The sequence below is a fragment of the Notolepis coatsorum genome, assembly GCF_963971535.1.
Source record: "Notolepis coatsorum genome assembly, chromosome: 3".
NCBI lineage: Eukaryota > Metazoa > Chordata > Actinopteri > Aulopiformes > Paralepididae > Notolepis > Notolepis coatsorum.
The window spans coordinates 14,674,673-14,697,127 of NC_140167.1; the positions used below are offsets into that span (position 1 = coordinate 14,674,673).

A 22,455-nucleotide genomic window follows, 5' to 3' on the forward strand; every position below is an offset into this window, starting at 1 on the left:
ACTACCACAACACTACAGACGGTGTGGTAGTGAAAGGGTTCTGTAGTGTGGCTGTGAAAGGGTTAACCTTCTGTATTGTCGCCGTGAAAGTGTTAACCCTTTGTATAGTATGGTAGTGAAAGGGTTTATTATTGGTGGGGTAGGCGAGTGATGAGCGAGAGTGAGCTTATGTCCCGCAGACATAGAGCAAAGCTCCTTGTCACTTTTGGAGCCAGGTGCTACGAATATAACAAATCTTTCCCAGCCCCTTGATCGCCAGGCAGCTTTGCACCATGTGTGTGTTTTTTTTGGGACGAGGAACCGCAACAGTGGTGTCGTCTTCAGATGTGTCCCCGGGAACATCACATGGCAGGCCAAGAGAATCTGATTGGTTGTTAAGATTCAGGTCCCCCTGACAGTCAGTCCCACAGAGACCACGTCAGTCACACAGAGACCACGTCAGTCCCACAGAGACCACGTCAGTCCCACAGAGACCACGTCAGTCCCACAGAGACCACGTCAGTCCCACAGAGACCACGTCAGTCCCACAGAGACCACGTCAGTCACACAGAGACCACGTCAGTCCCACAGAGACCACGTCAGTCCCACAGAGACCACGTCAGTCCCACAGAGACCACGTCAGTCCCACAGAGACCACGTCAGTCCCACAGAGACCACGTCAGTCACACAGAGACACGTCAGTCCCACAGAGACCACGTCAGTCCCACAGAGACCACGTCAGTCCCACAGAGACCACGTCAGTCCCACAGAGACCACCACGTCAGTCCCACAGAGACCACGTCAGTCCCACAGAGACCACGTCAGTCACACAGAGACCACGTCAGTCACACAGAGACCACGTCAGTCCCACAGAGACCACGTCAGTCCCACAGAGACCACGTCAGTCACACAGAGACCACGTCAGTCACACAGAGACCACGTCAGTCCCACAGAGACCACGTCAGTCCCACAGAGACCACGTCAGTCACACAGAGACCACCACGTCAGTCACACAGAGACCACGTCAGTCACACAGAGACCACGTCAGTCACACAGAGACCACATCAGTCCCACAGAGACCACATCAGTCCCACAGAGACCACGTCAGTCCCACAGAGACCACGTCAGTCCCACAGAGACCACGTCAGTCCCACAGAGACCACGTCAGTCACACAGAGACCACGTCAGTCCCACAGAGACCACGTCAGTCACACAGAGACCACGTCAGTCACACAGAGACCACCACGTCAGTCACACAGAGACCACGTCAGTCACACAGAGACCACGTCAGTCCCACAGAGACCACGTCAGTCACACAGAGACCACGTCAGTCACACAGAGACCACATCAGTCACACAGAGACCACGTCAGTCACACAGAGACCACGTCAGTCACACAGAGACCACCACGTCAGTCCCACAGAGACCACGTCAGTCCCACAGAGACCACGTCAGTCCCACAGAGACCACGTCAGTCCCACAGAGACCACGTCAGTCACACAGAGACCACGTCAGTCCCACAGAGACCACGTCAGTCCCACAGAGACCACGTCAGTCCCACAGAGACCACGTCAGTCCCACAGAGACCACGTCAGTCCCACAGAGACCACGTCAGTCACACAGAGACCACGTCAGGCACACAGAGACCACGTCAGTCACACAGAGACCACGTCAGTCACACAGAGACCACGTCAGTCACACAGAGACCACGTCAGTCCCACAGAGACCACGTCAGTCCCACAGAGACCACGTCAGTCCCACAGAGACCACGTCAGTCACACAGAGACCACGTCAGTCACACAGAGACCACGTCAGTCCCACAGAGACCACGTCAGTCACACGGAGACCACGTCAGTCCCACAGAGACCACGTCAGTCCCACAGAGACCACGTCAGTCCCACAGAGACCACGTCAGTCACACAGAGACCACGTCAGTCACACAGAGACCACGTCAGTCACACAGAGACCACGTCAGTCCCACAGAGACCACGTCAGTCACACAGAGACCACGTCAGTCCCACAGAGACCACGTCAGTCACACAGTAGGGCTGAGCCCAAACGTTCGAACGTTCGAACCTTCGTTCATTACGTTGGCATTCGAATTCTAAATCAACATTAAATTTTTTTTTTTTCATAAAAAAAGAAAAACAATTTTTTTTCCCCACAGTTGCAGATAAAGATTAGGCTACACTAATATTATAGTATTAAAAGAAACTGATGAGTTATATTCATTAGAAAGTTGATTTAGTTGGGGTGGGGCTTCTCCCTGGGCTGGGTCTGGGGCTGGAAAGTTGATTAAGAAAAAAGACTAATGTAATCAGATTAATCACTTTATTCAAATTGAGGATTTAGTTTGAGGATATTTATAAAAAACAAAACAAAAATTATAAATTTTAAAATCTTCTTTTTTTCTTTTTAATTAAAAACGAAGGTTCGAACATTCGTTCGAAAAACCCTGACGAAGTTTGAATCCCAAAAACAGGCTTTGGGGACAGCCTTATCACACAGAGACCACGTCAGTCACACAGAGACCACGTCAGTCCCACAGAGACCACGTCAGTCCCACAGAGACCACGTCAGTCACACAGAGAACACGTCAGTCACACAGAGAACACGTCAGTCACACAGAGACCACGTCAGTCCCACAGAGACCACGTCAGTCACACAGAGACCACCACATCAGTCACACAGAGACCACGTCAGTCACACAGAGACCACGTCAGTCCCACAGAGACCACGTCAGTCACACAGAGACCACCACATCAGTCACACAGAGACCACGTCAGTCACACAGAGACCACGTCAGTCACACAGAGACCACGTCAGTCCCACAGAGACCACGTCAGTCCCACAGAGACCACGTCAGTCACACAGAGACCACGTCAGTCACACAGAGACCACGTCAGTCACACAGAGACCACGTCAGTCACACAGAGACCACGTCAGTCACACAGAGACCACGTCAGTCCCACAGAGACCACGTCAGTCCCACAGAGACCACGTCAGTCACACAGAGACCACGTCAGTCACACAGAGACCACGTCAGTCACACAGAGACCACGTCAGTCACACAGAGACCACGTCAGTCACACAGAGACCACGTCAGTCACACAGAGACCACGTCAGTCACACAGAGACCACGTCAGTCACACAGAGACCACGTCAGTCACACAGTAGGGCTGAGCCCAAACGTTCGAACGTTCGAACCTTCATTCATTACGTTGGCATTCGAATTCTAAATCAACATTCACATTTTTTATTTTTCATAAAAAAAGAAAAACAAATTTTTTTTTTCACAGTTGCAGATAAAGATTAGGCTACACTAATATTATAGTATTAAAAGAAACTGATGAGTTATATTCATTAGAAAGTTGATTTAGTTGGGGTGGGGCTTCTCCCTGGGCTGGGTCTGGGGCTGGAAAGTTGATTAAAAAAAAGAAAATACTAATTTAATCAGATTAATCACTTTATTGAAATTGAGGATTTAGTTTGAGGATATTTATAAAAAACAAAACAAATTATAAATTTTAAAATCTTCATTTCTTTTTTTCTTTTTTTTTAATTAAAAACGAAGGTTCGAACATTCGTTCGAAACACCCTGATGAAGTTTGAATCCCAAAAACAGGCTTTGGGGACAGCCTTATCACACAGAGACCACGTCAGTCCCACAGAGACCACGTCAGTCCCACAGAGACCACGTCAGTCCCACAGAGACCACGTCAGTCACACAGACCACGTCAGTCACACAGAGACCACGTCAGTCACACAGAGACCACGTCAGTCCCACAGAGACCACGTCAGTCACACAGACCACGTCAGTCACACAGAGACCACGTCAGTCCCACAGAGACCACGTCAGTCCCACAGAGACCACGTCAGTCACACAGACCACGTCAGTCACACAGAGACCACGTCAGTCACACAGAGACCACATCAGTCACACAGAGACCACGTCAGTCCCACAGAGACCACGTCAGTCACACAGAGACCACGTCAGTCACACAGAGACCATGTCAGTCACACAGAGACCACCACGTCAGTCACACAGAGACCATGTCAGTCACACAGAGACCACGTCAGTCACACAGAGACCATGTTCTTTTTTTTCTCTCAGAGCGTTTGATTTATTGGTAGCTGTTGGGATGTAAAGAGAATTTCACCAAAATTATTGTTTGGGGAAAAAAGTGCCCACCCCACCTTTTAACCTTCTGTAGTGTGGTAGTGAAAGGGTTAACCTTCTGTAGTGTGGTGGTGAAATGGTTAACCTTCTGTATTGTCGCAGTGAACGGGTTAACCTTCTGTAGTGTGGTAGTGAAAGGGTTAACCTTCTGTATTGTCGCAGTGAAAGGGTTAACCCTTTGGTAGTGAAAAGGGTTAAGTGAGGTTCTGTGGCAACTACAGAACATTAAATACTGTGGCAAGTTCAGGTGTTGGGGTTGCAGAATACAACAACAAGACAGACCATTTATTTGTATTGATTTGATTTGATTTCTGGTTGAAACAATTCTTCTTTTGTATTTCCGTCGGACTGTAGAGACACTTTGGAACATTTAACCGCCACCAATTCAATGTTTCTCTCAAAATACTGATGCAATGATGTTTTTAGCGATTTATCTTTTGTAATAAATGTATTAGATTCAGTCTATTTGAATGGTGACGCCTCTACTTTAAACCCGCGTGCTCTGCCTCAGGTGATAGAGTTGTACAGACTCCTGGCCGTGGCCATCTCCCTGTGGAACCAGTTTGCTGTCCCAGTGCTCTTCAGCGTCTTCTGGTTGGTCCTCTTCGTGGTTCAGCTGGGCTCCGACATCATGGCCGGCAGCCACGCCTCAGGAGGTCTTCAGGGATTCATGTTCACTCTGCTCACCAGGTGTGCTCTCTCTGTCTCTCTCTGTCTTTCTCTCTCTCTCTCTTTCTCTGTCTCTCTCTGTGTGTGTTTCTCTGTCTCTCTCTTTCTGTGTCTCTCTTTCTGTGTTTCTCTCTCTTTCTGTGTCTTTCTCTGTCTCTCTCTCTCTGTGTTTCTCTCTGTGTCTCTGTCTATCTTTCTGTGTCTCTCTTTCTGTATCTTTCTCTCTTTCTGTGTCTTTCTCTCTCTGTCTCTCTTTCTATGACTTTCTCTCTCTTTCTGTGTCCTTCTCTCTCTGTCTCTTTCTGTGTCTTTCTCTCTCTTTCGCTGTCTCTCTCTCTGTGTTTCTGTCTTTCTGTGTCTTTCTCTCTCTTTCTGTATCTCTCTTTCTGTGTATTTCTCTCTTTCTATGTTTCTCTCTGTCTCTCTTTCTGTGTCTTTCTCTCTCTCTCTGTCTTTCTCTTTCTGTGTCTCTCTCTGTCTCTCTTTCTGTGTCTCTCTCTTTCTGTGTCTCTTTCTGTGTCTTTCTCTCTCTTTCTGTGTCTTCCTCTTTTTCTGTGTCTTTCTCGCTCTGTCTCCCTTTCTCTCTTTTTCTGTCTTTCTCTCTCTCTCTCTGTATCTTTCTCTCGCTGTCTCTTTCTGTGTCTTTCTCTCTGTCTCTTTTTCTCTCTCTGTGTCTTTCTCTATCTGTTTCTCTTTCAGTCTTTCTCTCTCAGTCTTTCTCTCTCTGTCTCTCTCTCTGTGTCTCTGTCTCCATCTCTCTCTCCACATCTTTCTGTCTCTCTCGTTGTCTCTCTTTGCATCTGTCTCTCTTTCTGTGTCTTTCTCTCTCTCTGTGTGTCCCTCTGTCTGTGTGTGTCTCTCTCTGAGTCAATCTGTTTCTCTTTCTGTGTCTTTCTCTCTGTCTCTGTATACGTGAGTTCTGTTCTTTTCATTTGGGGTACAAATGTCCCGACAAGAATAGAAACTGGTCATGAGGACCATTCTCCACACCACCTCACTGGGAAAGTTTTTTTTTTTTTTTTGGTCTACTTGGTCTACAACACCAGATTCTCCTTCTCTTTGTATTTTGTATTCTTACAAATATTCAGGTCAGAGGGTTCAGCTCACAGGTTGACATAGTGATATGCTTGATTCTTCTGTCCAGTCTGTCGTCAGAGCAGAACGTGATGCATACACGTGTTCATTCACAGTTAAAGACAGTAGAGGTTGAGTACTTTATTGTGATGTATCGCATTCACACTCCCAAGTGATTTGGAGAGTTTACATATCCTGGACTTGGATATGGGCAGTTGTACTCTCCTGGACTAAAAGCAGAACTACAAACGTTCCAGAGGCTCATAATTAAAGTTGACCCTCTTCCCTGATGTATTCTTGTTGGCAGGACTACACACAGGCATCTTGGAGGGCAGGATGCTCCAACAGTAAAAAGGCTCTCCCTGACCTTAAAAAGGCATCTTTTATTAGGCTATCTTCTTTCTAGCCCGATCTCGCTTAAAGTGTGTAAATAAAGTACAACCACAGGAATAAGCTACATAATGTAGGTTATGTTATATAGCCATACGTAATATATTTACATATATATTATATGTTTACGGGGAATAAAATAGCACAAAACAGCATGATTGGGAGTCAAACTAACATTGCTTGTGGTGGGGGGTGAGTGCGCTCAGATTAGACCAAGCCACCCACCCTGATACAAACTCAAGACTACCGAGACACACTTTTCTGATAGCCTTGCCCAAACCCTAACCACACGGTTTCCTTAAACTAACCATAACCCTAACCATAACCACCTGTTTCCTTAAAATAACCATAACCTTCACCCTAACCACACTGTTACCTTAAATTAACCATAACATTCACCCTAACCCTAACCACACTGTTACCTTAAACTAACCATAATCTTAACCCTAACCACACTGTTACCTAAACTAACCATAACCCTAACCCTAACCACACTGTTACCTTAAAGTTTAAACTAACCATAACTTTCTATCTTAACATTAAAACGAACCATCATCATAGTATTGCTGTGTTTATATCAGAGTGGGTGGCTTGGTCTAGTGGTGAGAACAGTCACCCCCCACCAGAAGCATTGTTAGTTTGGTCATGCTGTTTTGCGCAGTTCCTTTTTTTTGTCATACATTTTTTTAATTTAACATGTAACAGACACAACACAATACAATAACAATAATGATAGCAATTAAAATAAGACATAACGAATTAAATTAAATCAGATAAATTATAGTAAAATACATTCATTTTGTGAGAGGTACCTTTAATTCTTATGGGGACAATTTCTTCTGATTGTCTTATAAATTGTGCTAGTGGTTCTAGAGATAGGGCAAATAGCCCTGGACGCAAGGGACAACCTTGCCTAGAAGACCTTGAGACTGAGAAGAGAGTGGAGCAGACCTTACCAGTCATTATCATTGCTGACGGAGCAGCGTAGAGTACTTTGATCATGTTAATAAACTCCTTTCATGTTTTGCGCAGTTCTTTTGATGGATATCTTGTCTCACTTTAAGATGAGATGATGGATGAACTAGAATCTATGTGCAAAAAATACGTAGAAAAAACACTTTCTAGCAGGGCATCTTCTGTATGGCAGGACAAAGGGGCGGGGGCTCATGCTCACTCTTACCGTGCACAGCGCCAGCTTCTTCGTGCGGTCATGTGACGGTCATCACTTTGTGTTTATGTTTATGACCATGTGTCTCTGTGTTGTTTTCTTTACCTTTCTGAACACACCGTTCCTTCCCGCCACAGTGTCTCTGAGTGTTGCTCCACGCCCTACTCCCTCCTGGGGCTGACCTTCGTGGTGTCCTACCTGGCTCTCGGGCTGCTCAACCTGTGCAAGTTCTACCTGGGGGGTTACGCAGCCGTCCAGAACGAGAACATCATGCACCGGTGAGTTTGAGAGGCAGACGCCGCGTCACAGGGATTCATTTTGAATTTGTATTTAAAGCAGGGGTTCTCAAAAGTTTTAATGACTGAGGGCCAATTTAGGGACCCAACATTGGATTGAGGGCTGCCCGCATTTTGAGACAAAAGAAACAAAGAACTACTACTACCACCACCACCACTACTACTACTACCACCACTACTACCACTACCACCACCTAATATTGACATAATGAGCAGGCCAGTGTACAACATTTTGCATAAAGGTTATAGATGGTTTCACTGGAGTTGTGTTCCCAGGGAGCATCTTGGACCTGTGGTCAGTTATTGATATTAGCAAACATTGCAACAGGAATCAAATCAAATGTATTTGTATAGCCCGAGATCACATGGAATTGCCCCCATGGGCTGTACAAGTCAAGAAGAAACATTACAATAGATCAAGAACGAAAACCACCATGAAATACAAATATGCGACACTCCCAGACTTTCCCCAATGAAGATAAGGAACGACTCAAACCTAGCAATAGGGGAAAAAAGCACCACAGGCGGTGTGGAGGAGAGAAACCTCAGATGGGCTGTTCAAAGGGGGGATTGCACCTGTGGTAGTCAGAACCGGTTTGAGGAAGAATAGCCGCTGCAGTCGACGCTGTTAGCCACATCAAGGACAGCGCAGGGAAGATCACTCCAACTTGACAAGATGGGTCTTAAGCGAAGATTTTAAAAACGTAGACAGAGCAGGCGCCCCTGACGGCGGCAGGTAATTTATATTCCACAGGTAGGGAGCGCGGTAGGCAAAGGCTCTGTGGCCAGCGGATTTCTTTTTTACCCTAGGAATCGACAAGAGCCCCGCATTTTGTGAACGAAGAGCACGAGCGGGCGAGTATCATATAATGAGATCGGATAGATAGTGCGGTGCGAGCCCATTTAGAATTTTTTAAGTGAGGAGTAGCACTTTAAAGTCAGATCTGGCCTGGATGGGCAGCCAGTGTAGGGAGGACAGAATTGGTGTGATATGATCACATTTTCTAGTTTTAGTTAGTATCCGTGCAGCCGCTTTTTGCACGAGTTGAAGAATTTTTTACGTTTGAGTTAGGCAGGCCTGAAAAAAGCACATTACAGTAATCTAGACGTGATCAGACAAATGCATGAATTAGGGTTTCAGCGTCTGCCAAAGTTAAAATAGGGTGAATCTTTGCGATATTATGGTGATGGAAGAAGGCAATTTTGGTGACTTTTTATATGTGCACTAAATGAGAGGGAGGAATAAAAAATTACTCCAAGGTTCTAGGAAGTAGTGGTGTATGGTAGGACCCAAGTCTAGGAAGTAGTGGTGTATGGTAGGACCCAAGTCTAGGAAGTAGTGGTGTATGGTAGGACCCAAGTCTAGGAAGTAGTGGTGTATGGTAGGACCCAAGTCTAGGAAGTCGTGGTGTATGGTAGGACCCAAGTCTAGGAAGTCGTGGTGTATGGTAGGACCCAAGTCTAGGAAGTAGTGGTGTATGGTAGGACCCAAGTCTAGGAAGTAGTGGTGTATGGTAGGACCCAAGTCTAGGAAGTCGTGGTGTATGGTAGGACCCAAGTCTAGGAAGTAGTGGTGTATGGTAGGACCCAAGTCTAGGAAGTCGTGGTGTATGGTAGGACCCAAGTCTAGGAAGTAGACTTGGGTCCATTTAGAATATTTATGTTGTTATCTAGATGTACATATGTGGCCACATACTGTAATGCTTGTGTTCCAAATCTCAAGTGTTGTGCTTATACAACTGAATATTCGTTTTCTCTACCATTACACCCACCAATAGATATTTGAATAACTTTTTTTATTTTATTTTTTTTTAGACGGCTATGCAAATAAAGTTATGCAGCGCTATGCAAAAACTCTTCTTGGTGTTGGTTCATGGATGTTTATTTTTTTGTATGTGCTGGTCTCTCTGTAGTACTTACTGCTCTCTCCCATCAGAGGGAATCATGTGTTTATCTTGTGTTACCGCTGTGTGTTTTAACGTAAAGACTATCCTTTACTATCCTCCTGCCTGCAGAGGTGTAACCGAGGGCGTCACATTGCTCCTGCTGGCTCTTCAGACAGGTCTCCTAGATATGCAAGCCCTGCAGCGCACCTTCCTCCTTACCATCATCCTCTTCATCGTGGTGACTTCTACTTTGCAGTCAATGATTGAGATAACAGACCCCATCATTCTAGCCCTGGGTGCATCCCGTAACAGGTAAAAGCTGCGTGCCTACCCAACACATTTACATTTTAGGCATTTAAGATAAGATAAGATGAGATATTCCTTTATTGATCCCCTTGGGGAAATTCAGGTGTCATAGCAGCATGGGGGAGGGGAGGTGCAGGTATGGGCAGGGTAAAAGAAAGAGAATAAATATAGGTCATACAAATTTTGAATATGAATAAAGTAAACTGTAGACAAAAATGTGCAGATGAGGGTCTGTATTTTATAGAGAGTGACTTACAATAAGTGCAACAATAGAATACGTTTTCATACAAGTATTCATGTAGGGCTGGGCGATGTGATCAAAATATGATATCACAATATTTGTATTATCTTTTACGGTATTTGTTTTTTTTTATTTCAGTGCCAATTACACTGGACATGACATTCCAGTTGTTATGGTGCTTTTTCAATCAAAAAGGGTATATTTTAATATTTATAATACTGCTGCAAGGAACCATTTTTAGATGAACTTGAATGCATAATTGTACAATTTGTATATTATCTTTGACAACAATATAGTAAGAAATCCATACCTTTGCATGGATCCATGGACGGTATACTGCTACCTTTAATACTTCGTACATTGCCCAGCCCTACATTCATGTATATCGTACATCAGATTCAGACACATCCGGGTACTTTTTTTTTTTTCATGGCCACGCCCACTTTCGGAGGAAACACTATTGACCTCCATTGTATTTGGCCTGTATCGGTGTGTGTCGGCAGAACGCTTACATTGTTTGAAAGGTTTGTTTTGTTAGAGCATCATCTCTAGCAAGTCAAGCAATGACTTTCCAACACTGGCCACCATTGAGCGTTCACTTCACACCATTGTGAAAAGTTAGGTTTGATACGTTTTCAGGCCTATTTCCCCAGTCAATTGCAGGATATCGCGCCCAAAAGGGGGCGTGGTGTGACCAAAATAGAAGCGTGACCATCAACATTCTGTGTGATTGACGTATTGCCGGTCTGTGTGAATGGAAGCGGACACGACCGGTTAGCCTTCGGGAGAGGTGTTAGTTGGACAATGCCTAGGCTAACCGGTCATGTCCGCTTCCATTCATTGTGCTAAGCTAGGCTAACGTGCAGCCAGATAGCTTTCTACTGAACGCACAGAGAGGAAACTGGTATCTATCTTCTTGTCTCTCTCTGGAGAAGACTGTAAGCTAATTTCCATGTTGGCATGTTGCTTTAAGCTAGATGACCGAAGACACTGATGTTGTTCTGACCACTGTTCTCTGTCCCTGTGTTCTGACCACTGTTCTCTGTCCCTGTGTTCTGACCACTGTTCTCTGTCCCTGTGTTCTGACCACTGTTCTCTGTCCCTGTGTTCTGACCACTGTTCTCTGTCTGCCTCCCCTGCAGGAGCCTGTGGAAGCACCTCCGGGGCCTCAGCATGTGTCTGCTCCTACTGCTGTTCCCAGGCTTCATGGCTTATAGAATCGCCCAGTTCTTCCACATGGACTTCTGGCTTCTAATCCTGGTCTCCAGCTGCATGCTCACCTCTCTTCAGGTAGGGGAGAGTAATATGGCCTCAGAACCTTCCGGTCAGCGGTGCGTTGGTGATTTCATACCTGGTTGCACTGTGTTTTAATGACGCCACGCGCACGCATGCGCATACATGTTCCCTCGCGTGCGCACAGACTAAAGACAGTGCCTAATTGCCTCTAGGAATGGAATGTGACACATTTAATTCGCAAGTTTTGTTGTGAATGTATCTGAGGACGTATTTGAACACACCTGACGACCTGAGCTATTGTTATGCAAAGTTGCCAGGTGGGTACTTGGCGAGTTGGCGCATCAGTCGAGTGCAGCCCATTCCTGTGTGCCCGCGCGTGCTTCTGCTCATGGAGCCGGTTGCTCGGCATGCAAACCCCGTCCCGTGACCAACGCACCCCTGCTTCCGGTGCCCAGTAGGGACTCGGCAGAGGCCCCACGATACGATATGATCACGATACCAGAGTCACACTATTGTAATATCACGATATATTGCGCTTTTATTCCCTTTTTTCAACTGCAAACGATGTCCGCAATGGAATACTTTGTTAACATCTGCAATACAAATATATATATATATACATCATCTGTTTTATCTAATAAGATAAAAAGAATTGTCTGTTCACCTCATTCCAATCATTTTTATTGCAGTAAAATGGGATTGTCAAGCAAAATAAAATTATTTTTATTTATTTTTAAATATTGATACTTGGCATCACTGTATCGATCTAATATCGGCACGCAAAATATTGCGATATTGATCATAGTTGATTAATCGGTGGGTTTGGTCTCAGTCGACTGAGCCGTTGTTAGTCGATTAGTTGATTTTATGTCTTTAAGCAAGCTTGTTATTCCCTGAAAGAAATGATACAGACATCTATGCTGAGCACTGGATTTAAAGAGGTCTCTCTGCATTATTGCATGTGGAAAACTCAAAATCTACAGATTTGTCGATAAAATCGACTACTCGATTAGACGAAAAATTCCATGACTACTAGTCAACGAAGAATTGTAGTTTACGTGTTTTGACACATAAAGGCAGGTCTCAATTAGAAGCCTGGGCCCTCATGCATCAACGTGGACGTAGAACTTGACCTACTTCCACACGTAAGCACGGAATGTAGAACTAGCGTACGCACAGGGAAGTCGGCATTCATCACACGTGCGTAAGCAGGCTCTATGCCCTGCCGTGTTGATGAATACCACTTTGTTCTACCGTCAATGCTTGTGCATGATTATCCATATATGGTCATGAAAATGAGGAAACACCCCCCATGGGATGTGAAATAATGGACCGACCGACCCGAGCGGGACTCCGAGAAACTCCACGGAGAATTCACTGCTGTCGAACCAAGAAGACACTATCGCGTATTATGATTTATGGGATAAATAAAAGGCGGACTTGTAAACGGTGATGTCAGATATCAACGGCTCCCTAAGACCATTGCTGCAATTCTGCCTGGACAGCTCAAAATACTAATAAAGACCGTTCGTTGACCACTGTTTGGCGTTGGTTGTGTGTCATTATAACCGTGCTGTTATATGAATGCCTTTATTAGTTGTGTTCGATTGGCTATATGATTTTTAGAGGCATCTATTTTGTTGTCGGCTAATAAAGACCGCGCTGGAATATGACTGCCTTTTCCCGTGTTGTTTGATTAATACCCACGGATTAAAGTTCTCCTCAATTCTATTCCAAATCGCGATGGATCTCTCGTCAATTTTCTACCTGCTGCATATGATTTCTAGAGGCATACTACAATCTATTTTGATGTCAGTATTGGGTAGCCTATATAAACAATATAATACGAGAGCATATACAAGAACAATGAATCTCACTGCATGTATGATGTATCCTGCCTTTCAATACATGAACTTGAATTCCATCATGTTTGTGTGCGGGACTCAAGGCTGCTGTCACAATGGGTGGTACCGCCGTACAGTAATAATAACAGTCCACACAATATCACGATCCATGCCATAGCCTATGTTCCATTAGGACATGATCTGTGACGACAAATGTTCTAGAATGTTTGATTAAGATATCATACTCTGACAGCATGCCTATGACTATGAGCAACAAAAACGCGAACTTGAATCCCATCATATAGTCTGTCCACTATCTGCATGGTGTCATTGCAATGCGTTTTCTATTCTTTCTTGTACAGTAAAAAGGGGGAAGAACACTATATTCATATGACTTATTCTGCTTACAGCTTCGAAATTCCACTTGTTTCGTTTAACGTAAAGCCTTTTAAATATAATCAAAACGTTCCCGTGTTTCGGCGGTCTGTGCGCAAAATAATAACGAGTTGAGCTTTATGATTTATGATGAATTGAAAATGGGGGACCCTGATGTAAACAGGACGAAAGTTGGTCTGCATCCCCAATTAACAATTGTATGTACTGAGCTGTACTGTACTGTACCCATTCTGCAATCTGTTAATAAACTTTTCAATCAATCAATCAATCAAGCTACGCGGAGCGCAGTCAGTCAGTAGCCTACACCCCGTATATTCCGATAACGCTATATAAACCATGCTGCATTCATTCTGAGAGAAAGATCTATTATTCCAAATGCTATTTATAGGGTTTTGACCATAATTACACTACTGTTGCTATCTTACAATGAACTATAATGAACTACGGTTCATACAGAACATCCAGTGTTATTATGCACAGAAGCTCATTTCCTTGTTGTAATAATATATTCTACCACTGGGCGCGAGGTACGCCAGGTCTGACCTGTGCGTAGATGTACGCACGAAGTCAAGTTCAAGTTCAAATTGATGAATCCCACTCTTTGCTTAGAAATGATCGTACGCACGGGTTACGCACAGATCTGTGCGTAGAACACGTTGATGCATGAGGGCCCTGGTGTAGGAGCCAAAGCTATATATTTAGGTTTATTGTATTATGAATGTTTAATATTGATTGGATTTAGACAAAAGTCATTGAACCGTCGTATTTGTCACTGTTGTGAAGCACTTTGAACTGCAACCTCTGTATGAAAAGTGCTATACAGATAAAGTTATTATAATGGAACATTCTAGAACATTTGTGATGTCACAGTATGATGTCATGGTCGAGCATTCTAGAGCATTTGTGATGATGTCATAGCCGAACATTCTAGAACATCGAACATTCTAGAACGTTTGTGGTGATGTCATAGGCTACCGTTTATCTGGTTGCCATGATGCTGCAAAGCAATTATAATATATTTTATTTTTTATGGTAAGTGGCTTTATATGGGCAGGCCTGAGAGGTCAATTGACTAACATGGGAAAAGCCCATAGATGTAAAACAGTAGATGATTCACCTTCTGAGCCACCACTATGTAACCAACATCTTTATTTAATCACATCTTCGTCATTTAGCAGGTTTACCATCAATCTTAGTATCCAAGTTGATGGAATCACTGCGTTAATGGAAAGAGCAGGAGCTGAGTCTTATCGGCCATCTTTTCCTAAGCACCACTGTGGATCTGGTGCAGTAGACTAGATGTAGAAGAACCCCCACACTTAACGTAATGCATCACATCCAGAGGGGTCAGAGTTCAGAGTCGACTGCAGTGCAGCGTCCCTGGAGCGACTGTGGGTTCAGTGCCTCATTCAAGGTCACTTTTGGCAGCGGCCAGCATACGTGCTTCTTAACCCTTTCACTGCCACACGACAGAAGGTTAACCCTTTACTATTACACAACCGGTCGCCGTCGGTTGTGTGATAGTAAAGGGTTAACCTTCTGTCGTGTGGCAGTGAAAGGGTTAACCGGCTGTCGTGTGGCAGTGAGAGGGTTAACCGGCTGTCGTGTGGCAGTGAAAGGGTTAACCTTCTGTGTGTTGTTGCAGTGAAAGGGTTAACGTTAAAGGGTGAGTTCAGAATTTTGGATCCCTAGTTGTCGATCAGTAGAGTCCTTTCAGTAGAGTCCTTCCTCCTCAGCACAATCCAGCTGTTCTTCACACCTGGATACCCACCCGCTCCGACTAGTTAGCCACAGAATGAACGCATGGTCAACGGGTCCAAACTCCAGTCTGTATAAGCCCTGAAATAATAAACACTGAAACCTACTTTGGGTTGCACTGTGGAGCGGCTTTTCAGTGTTGATTTCAGGGCGTCTACAGACCGGAGCGCGACGCGATTGGCTTTACATTCGGCTGGAGGTGCAGGTATCCGGCGTGAAGCACAGCATGGATTGCGCTGAGAAAGGACTATGCCGATGACAACATCTTACCAATATCATGGGGCTCAGGAGGTAGAGAGGTCGTCTGGTAATCGGAAGATTCCCGGTTCGATTCCCGCTCCTCCCGGGCAGCATGTTAAAGTATCCTTGAGCAAGACACTTAACCCCTAATTGGCACCTTGCATGGTTGCCTCCGCCGTCAGTGTGTGAATGTTTGATGAACATTGTTACTTTTTTGGATAAAAGCGTCAGCTAAATGACTAAATGTAAATTAATGTGTGAGTGAATGTGAGGAACAAAATTGTAAAGCGCTTTGGATAAAATCGCTATATAAATGCACCATTTACCCTTTAGAGTTGATGAGTTATATAAATTCAAGATTCAAGAAGTTTATTTGTCACATACATAACCAGGGCATACAGTGAAATGCGGGTGGCCATGCCCGCTTAGATTGTGCAATAATACAATAGTAAATAAAATAAGTAGAAGATAATAAAATAGACATGATAAAAAAATAGACATGATAAAATAGACATGTTAAAGTCCTGAGATAAATGCAATACACTGTTAGCTACGAATTAAGGCACTGGGTCCTATGTACACTACTATACAATATACAGTTTTTGCTCTATATCCTTATGCTATACTTGCTATTTCTAAACTATACTATACAAGAACCACAACAGTTATTTCCCTAAAGTGACCCCCCCCCCCCCCCACCCCGTTCCTAATATGTTCTCTACACATGCCAACACACATTTTTTAATATCCTAACGAATCGATCCATTTTTGCCACCTATCGCTTGCCGCCCCCCAGGTCACAGGTACGATGCTCATCTATTCCCTCTTCATGGTGGAGCTGTTCCGCACCGAGCCCATCGACAGCCTGGACGAGGTCATCTACTGGGTGAACGCCGTCAGCAGGGTGCTGGAGTTCGTGGTGGCGCTCTGCGTGGTGGCGTACGGCACGTGGGAGTCGCTCTTCGGCGAGTGGAGCTGGATGGGAGCCTCCGTCATCATCGTCCATTCCTACTTCAACGTGTGGCTCAGAGCGCAGACCGGCTGGAAGAGCTTCCTGCTCAGACAGGAAGCGGCGAAGAAGATCAACTCCCTCCCCAGGGCCACGCCCCTGCAGCTCCAGCGGCACAACGACGTCTGCTCCATCTGCTTCCAGGTCAGCGGGGGGGGGGTCATCGCCGTGTCCTGAACTGTAGTGTTTCCCCAAAGTGATTAAAGCTGTGCACTTCCTATCTACACGGCACGGCCAAGACATTCCCGCAACTATCGCACCGTTAATAGGCAGATTCAGACAGCTCCACCAGTGTTCTACCCAGAAGGCAACACTTCTTCTTCCCAAAGAGATTAAAGCTCTGTTGCACTTCCCGTCTACATGGACGGCACGGCCAAAGGCGTTCCCATTAGAAGCGAATTCTGAAAACTCCCACCGCAAACAAATCCCCAAAATTGATAAATGAACATGTTAAAACCTCAATTTATTGTAAAAACATAACACTTATAAGATAAGGTAAGATATTCCTCTATTGATCCCCTTGGGGAAATTCAGGCATCATAGCAGCATGGGGGAGGGGAGGTACAGGTAGTAGAAGACATACAGGTACAGGTGACAGAATTATAGTACAGTGGAGAAGTAAAAATAAAAATTTAATAAAAAGGCAGTGTAAACTCTGGACATGCGCATATGGGCAACAAGGTGTGAGATGAGGGTATGTATGCCCTCTCAGTTATATTAGCCCTACAATAAATATAGTTACAATCTAATAATCTAAATCGAATCTAATATACAATAAAAAAAAAATGCTAAATGCTAGATATATGCTCTGATGAAGTATACAGTATTCACATAAGGTGCGGTATGCATAAGGTACGGTAAGTATATATTGTCCTTTTAGGTGGGAGTCAGCTACTAGGTTCCTAGTAGTTGTAGTTGGATGTCAGGCAGCAGTCCCTCCCTGCCCACTGTTGTGGAGCCTAATGGCCGCTGGTATGAAGGACTGGTCGAGGTGGTTAGTTGAGTGTCGGGGGGTGGGGGGTGGTATGAGTCTGTGACTGAACGTGTTTCTCATCTTGACTAGCTCATCGTAGAGGGGGTGGGAGGGATTCTCCAGGATAGCAGGATAGGATAGATGGGCTCGGTGCAGCCAGATTCCTTCTCATCCCCCTCTCTGCCACTACCTCTAGTCTGACCAGCTCGACTCCCACCACGGAGCTAGCCTTCCTCACCAGCTTGTTCAGTTTGTTGGTGTCCCTCGAGTTGATGTAGCCCCCCCAGCATGCCACAGCATAGAAGAGGACGCTGGCCACTACAGACTGGTAGAATGACTGCAGCAGTCTATTGCAAACATTGAAGGACCTGAACCTGAGTCTCCTCAGGAAGAACAGCCTGCTCTGTCCCTTCCTGTAGAGAGGGCCTCTGTGTTGTCCGACCAGTCCAGTTTATTGTTCAGGTGTTCCGATGTTTGCCTGGTATGCAAACTGCAGGGGGTCGAGGGAGTCATGCACCAGGGGCTTGAGGTGTTGCAGGACCAGCCTCTCGAACGTCTTCATGATGTGGGACGTCCGTGCGACTGGCCTGTAGTCGTTGAGGGTGCTGGGTCGTCCCTTCTTGGGCACCGGGACAATGCAGGAGGTCTTCCAGAGCTGGGGCACCCTCTCCAGCCTCAGGGAGAGGTTGGAGCGGTGCTGCCAGCTGCCCTGCACATGCTTTGAGCACCCTGGGATTGGTGTTGTCCGGTCCTCTGGTGTGTGGGGGAGGGGTGCTTGGGGGTTGGGACGGGTGCTGGTGTTGATGGGTGGGGGGAGGCTACTCTGGTCAAAGCGGTTGAAAAACGTGTTCAACTGGTTTGCACGTTCCGGGGGCCCCTCCACAGCCGTGCCCTGCTGTTTGAACCCAGTAATCCTCCTGACACCTGCCCACACCTCCCTGGTGTTGTTGGCCTGTAGTCTGCCCTCCAGCCTGTCCTTGTAGCTGTCCTTGGCTGCCCTTAGCTATTTTTTTTAGCTCTCTTTGGACAGCCCTGGCCTGCTCAGTGTCCCCTGCCATGAATGCCCTCTTTTTCCTATTTAGCAGGTGTTTGATGTCCTTGTTAATCCAGGGTTTATTGTTTGAAAAGCAGCGTACCTTTTTTGTGGGTACGATGCTCTCCTCACAGAATGGAATGTAGTCTGTAATGCAATGTTATTGTGTCGCATACACAATTGAGAGAAGAAGAAAGAAGTCTTTATTCGGCATGCAGTGACACACACATGCGATGGGCGGCACACACACACAAAATGTTTTCCCCTTCTCATTCCCCCCCCCCCTGCCCACACCACTAATCGACTCTGTCTTTTTTCTACCACAACAAATAACCTGAGGACCTGTGACTGCGGCGGGTCATCATTAGGGATGCACCGATCCGACTTTTTCAGTCCCGATACCGATACCTGGGTTTGGGTATCGGCCAATACCGATACCGATCTGATACCCATTGTCCAAATTTCTTTTCCAAAAAAGTGAAAAAATAAAGAAATTTAATCCACGTATTTTTTTCTTCTTCTATATATTAAAATATATTTTGTTTAAGAATTGTAAAGGATCACAAGTGTGTTTTTGATTTGTTGTAAACAAAGACAGAAAATAAACTTCATTCATTCAATTAATAAACTGTATGCCTCACTGTCACTGTGTGGAAGAGACTGGGATCATTCTTTTGTGCAAGGCAACATCAGGCTTGACTTAAAACATTACTTTCCTAACTTAGTGAAACTAAATGTAACAAATGAACACATAGATATAAATGTACTGAATGGTTATTTCTTATTTTATTTCTTATTTATAATTTTTTTATTTGATCCGATATATATATTTTTTTACCGATACCCGATCCAGCTATTTTACTGATATCGGCGGCCGATACCGATACCAATATCGGATCGGTGCATCCCTAGTCATCATGTCCACTCACCTGACCTTGACCCGTGGTTTCGGTCGAAAAAGAAGCTACTGGGGATCCTAGACAGTAACACAGTAAACAGCTTTAGGGGATCTGTAATGCCTCGCTGTTTGTACAGCCAGAGGCATTAAGAGGATTTGACATGGTCTCTTTAAAGTAAAACCTACACTCTGAACTCTGACTCCAATGCCTACACCCTCCTAGGCTCTGTTACCCTTACTGTACTGTTGCCTATACTCAATTTATACCTACCTACTGCTTTCACTGTCTACAACTGCCTTACACTGTAATCATGGTAGTAATCATAACTACCTACCTCATACTATAGTCTAGCTAGCTATATAACACTGTATGATAGCATGTACAATAGTGCTGTATATACCGTATATACATATATATATACATTTATATATTTACTGCATATATATATATATCCATATATGTCAGATTATACCTGATTATACCAATATAATCCTTCTATAGACCCATTTATACACCTGCATATAACCCATATAACTCTGTATGATAGCATGTACAATAATGCTGTATATACTGTGTATATATATATATATATATTTATTCTTACCGTATATATATATATATATATATATATATACACATCTGTCTGTACTGTACATACCTGCATATAATGTTTTTTTATTGTTACATTTGCACTCCAGTTGGATGTTGTACTGTACTTGTGCTGTATGATGACAATATATTTGAATCTAATCTAATCTCTTGTTCACAGGAAATGAGCTCCGCTGTGATCACACACTGTGGACATTTCTTCCACGGTAACTGCCTTCGCAAGTGGCTGTACGTGCAGGAGACTTGCCCCATGTGCCACCAAGCGATCGGACCCGCCCCGCCTGGACAGAGCGAGGGTGCAGGGGACGCTCCGGCGGAGCCGCCTCAGAGAGAGACCGGGGGCGATCCGGCCGCGGAGCAAAGAGACCAGACCCCGGGTGCTCACGCCCTGGCTGACCTAGCTGACCCGGCTAACCAAGCTAACCCAGCTGACCCGGCTAACCAAGCTAACCAAGCTAACCAAGCTAACCAAGCTAACCCAGCTGACCCGGCTAACCCAGCTAACCTAGCTGACCCGGCTAACCAAGCTAACCCAGCTGACACGGCTAACCCAGCTAACCAAGCTAACCCAGCTGACCCGGCTAACCTAGCTGACCCGGCTAACCCAGCTAACCCAGCTGACCCAGCTGACCCAGCTAACCAAGCTAACCCAGCTAACCCAGCTAACCCAGCTGACCCGGCTAACCAAGCTAACCAAGCTGACCCAGCTGACCCGGCTAACCCAGCTAACCCAGCTAACCCAGCTGACCCAGCTAACCAAGCTAACCCAGGAGCATCTGGCACCACGGAGCAGCAGGAGGGGACAGAGGACGGCGCCGGGGAGGGACCACATGGCGCAGGTCATGACGACTCACCTGGTGACCTACAGGCGAAGTCTGTCCAAGGCCTTCGTTTCAGCTCCAGCGGGGACTTCGTGGGCTTCGTTAGCCCAGAGCCAAGCTGCTCTTCGGGGGACAGCTCTAGCCTCTGTGAGTCCTGGGATCAACCCTCTCCCGACGTGGACAGCCTGGGTGCGGAGAGCAGCGACGGGCAGGCCGGAGGAGATCCTGTGCGCTCCGGTGCGGTCGAGTCCAGAACGAAAGGTTCATCGCCGCCGCCGCCGCCGCCGACCGCTGATCTTATAACCGGGGACAATGTGGAGAGTAGATGTGATTCTGAAAGAGCTGGATGTCACGCGATGCTTGAAGGCCTCGCCACTTCCTCCGGTTCAACACTACGACAAAGTGACAGTGTGTGTGAGGAGAGCAATGCCTTTGTAGTAACTAAATTAGACTCTGTCATCAGCAGAGAGTCTCATAACTCGATTAAAAGGGAACGAGCGGATGCCCCGTATGAGAACGGAACTGAAGAGCCGCCGCTTGAGGAGGCTCCTGAGAGCCAGATGAAAAAGAGCGGCGCACCAAATACCGACAGACGGACGACAGACGACGACGACGCGGCGTCTACATCGCGGCGCGCCGTCGACTCGGTGGACGGAAACGCTACGGACAGAGTTCCCGACGCCGACTCGTGCCGCGAACATTTAGCTGGCAGGATTCCTATCGAACCAAGCGGCGAGCGCACGGAACATTCAGATGACGCCGTGGATCGTCTTCAAGTTCGTTATCAAAAAGGCGAGCTAACGGACACAGACTTGGACCCGGATGGACCAGAAGAGGCCAAACCTGCTAACCCACCACCAGTAGCCTGGTCGTCCACCGGTGCCATGTATTCTTGCACAAACGCAGAGGAGGAATGACCACCTTGCCTCAGTGCCTTTTTAATAAGAAGGTGGTGAGGGGATGATCCTCCAAAAAAGTTTGACAGTTGCCTTCTTTCCGTAAACCTATAAGGAAAGGACTGTGTCCTTGGAACTGACAGTCTAATCAATGTGCTCATATTTAGTCAACAAGATTTTTCCGGGTTGAATTTAGAGACACAAATATCTTGGGTGAAATAGGTATGACTGTGCAGAAATCCCCCCCCCCCCCCCCCCCCCCCCCCCCAAAAAGAACAATACGTGCGATAAATAATCAAACTAAGGTTGACGTTAGGATTAAACATGTTTACTTAGAGAAGTGAAAATCTTATCTTTTGATTTATTTAAATTTAATTTCCTCCTTGTCCTGTTTGTTTTGTGTATAGTGGAAATCAAATCCCTTGTGATGTCAGTTTTGTGAGATAATATGGCAGAGGAAGTTACGCAGTGGTCATTTCTGTGGGTCAATCAACATTTTGTACCGCATAGGCTCTGTGACTTTCAGTATATTAACTCACTATTTGTGACCCAA

General features: G+C 45.7%; 1 protein-coding gene across 1 annotated transcript in view; it reads left to right on the forward strand.

The window, feature by feature from the left end:
• The window catches only part of LOC311224508 (RING finger protein 145), a 29,882-nt gene extending 7,734 nt beyond the window's left edge, over positions 1–22,148 (forward strand). The window contains exons 6-11 of the mRNA XM_084309529.1: positions 4,670–4,848; positions 7,597–7,737; positions 9,771–9,953; positions 11,331–11,478; positions 16,459–16,815; positions 20,346–22,148. Coding sequence (XP_084165655.1) covers positions 4,670–4,848; positions 7,597–7,737; positions 9,771–9,953; positions 11,331–11,478; positions 16,459–16,815; positions 20,346–21,923 — 2,586 coding nt within the window. The 3' untranslated portion in view covers positions 21,924–22,148. The remainder of the gene's footprint in view (positions 1–4,669; positions 4,849–7,596; positions 7,738–9,770; positions 9,954–11,330; positions 11,479–16,458; positions 16,816–20,345) is intronic.
• Positions 22,149–22,455: the final 307 nt, after the last annotated feature.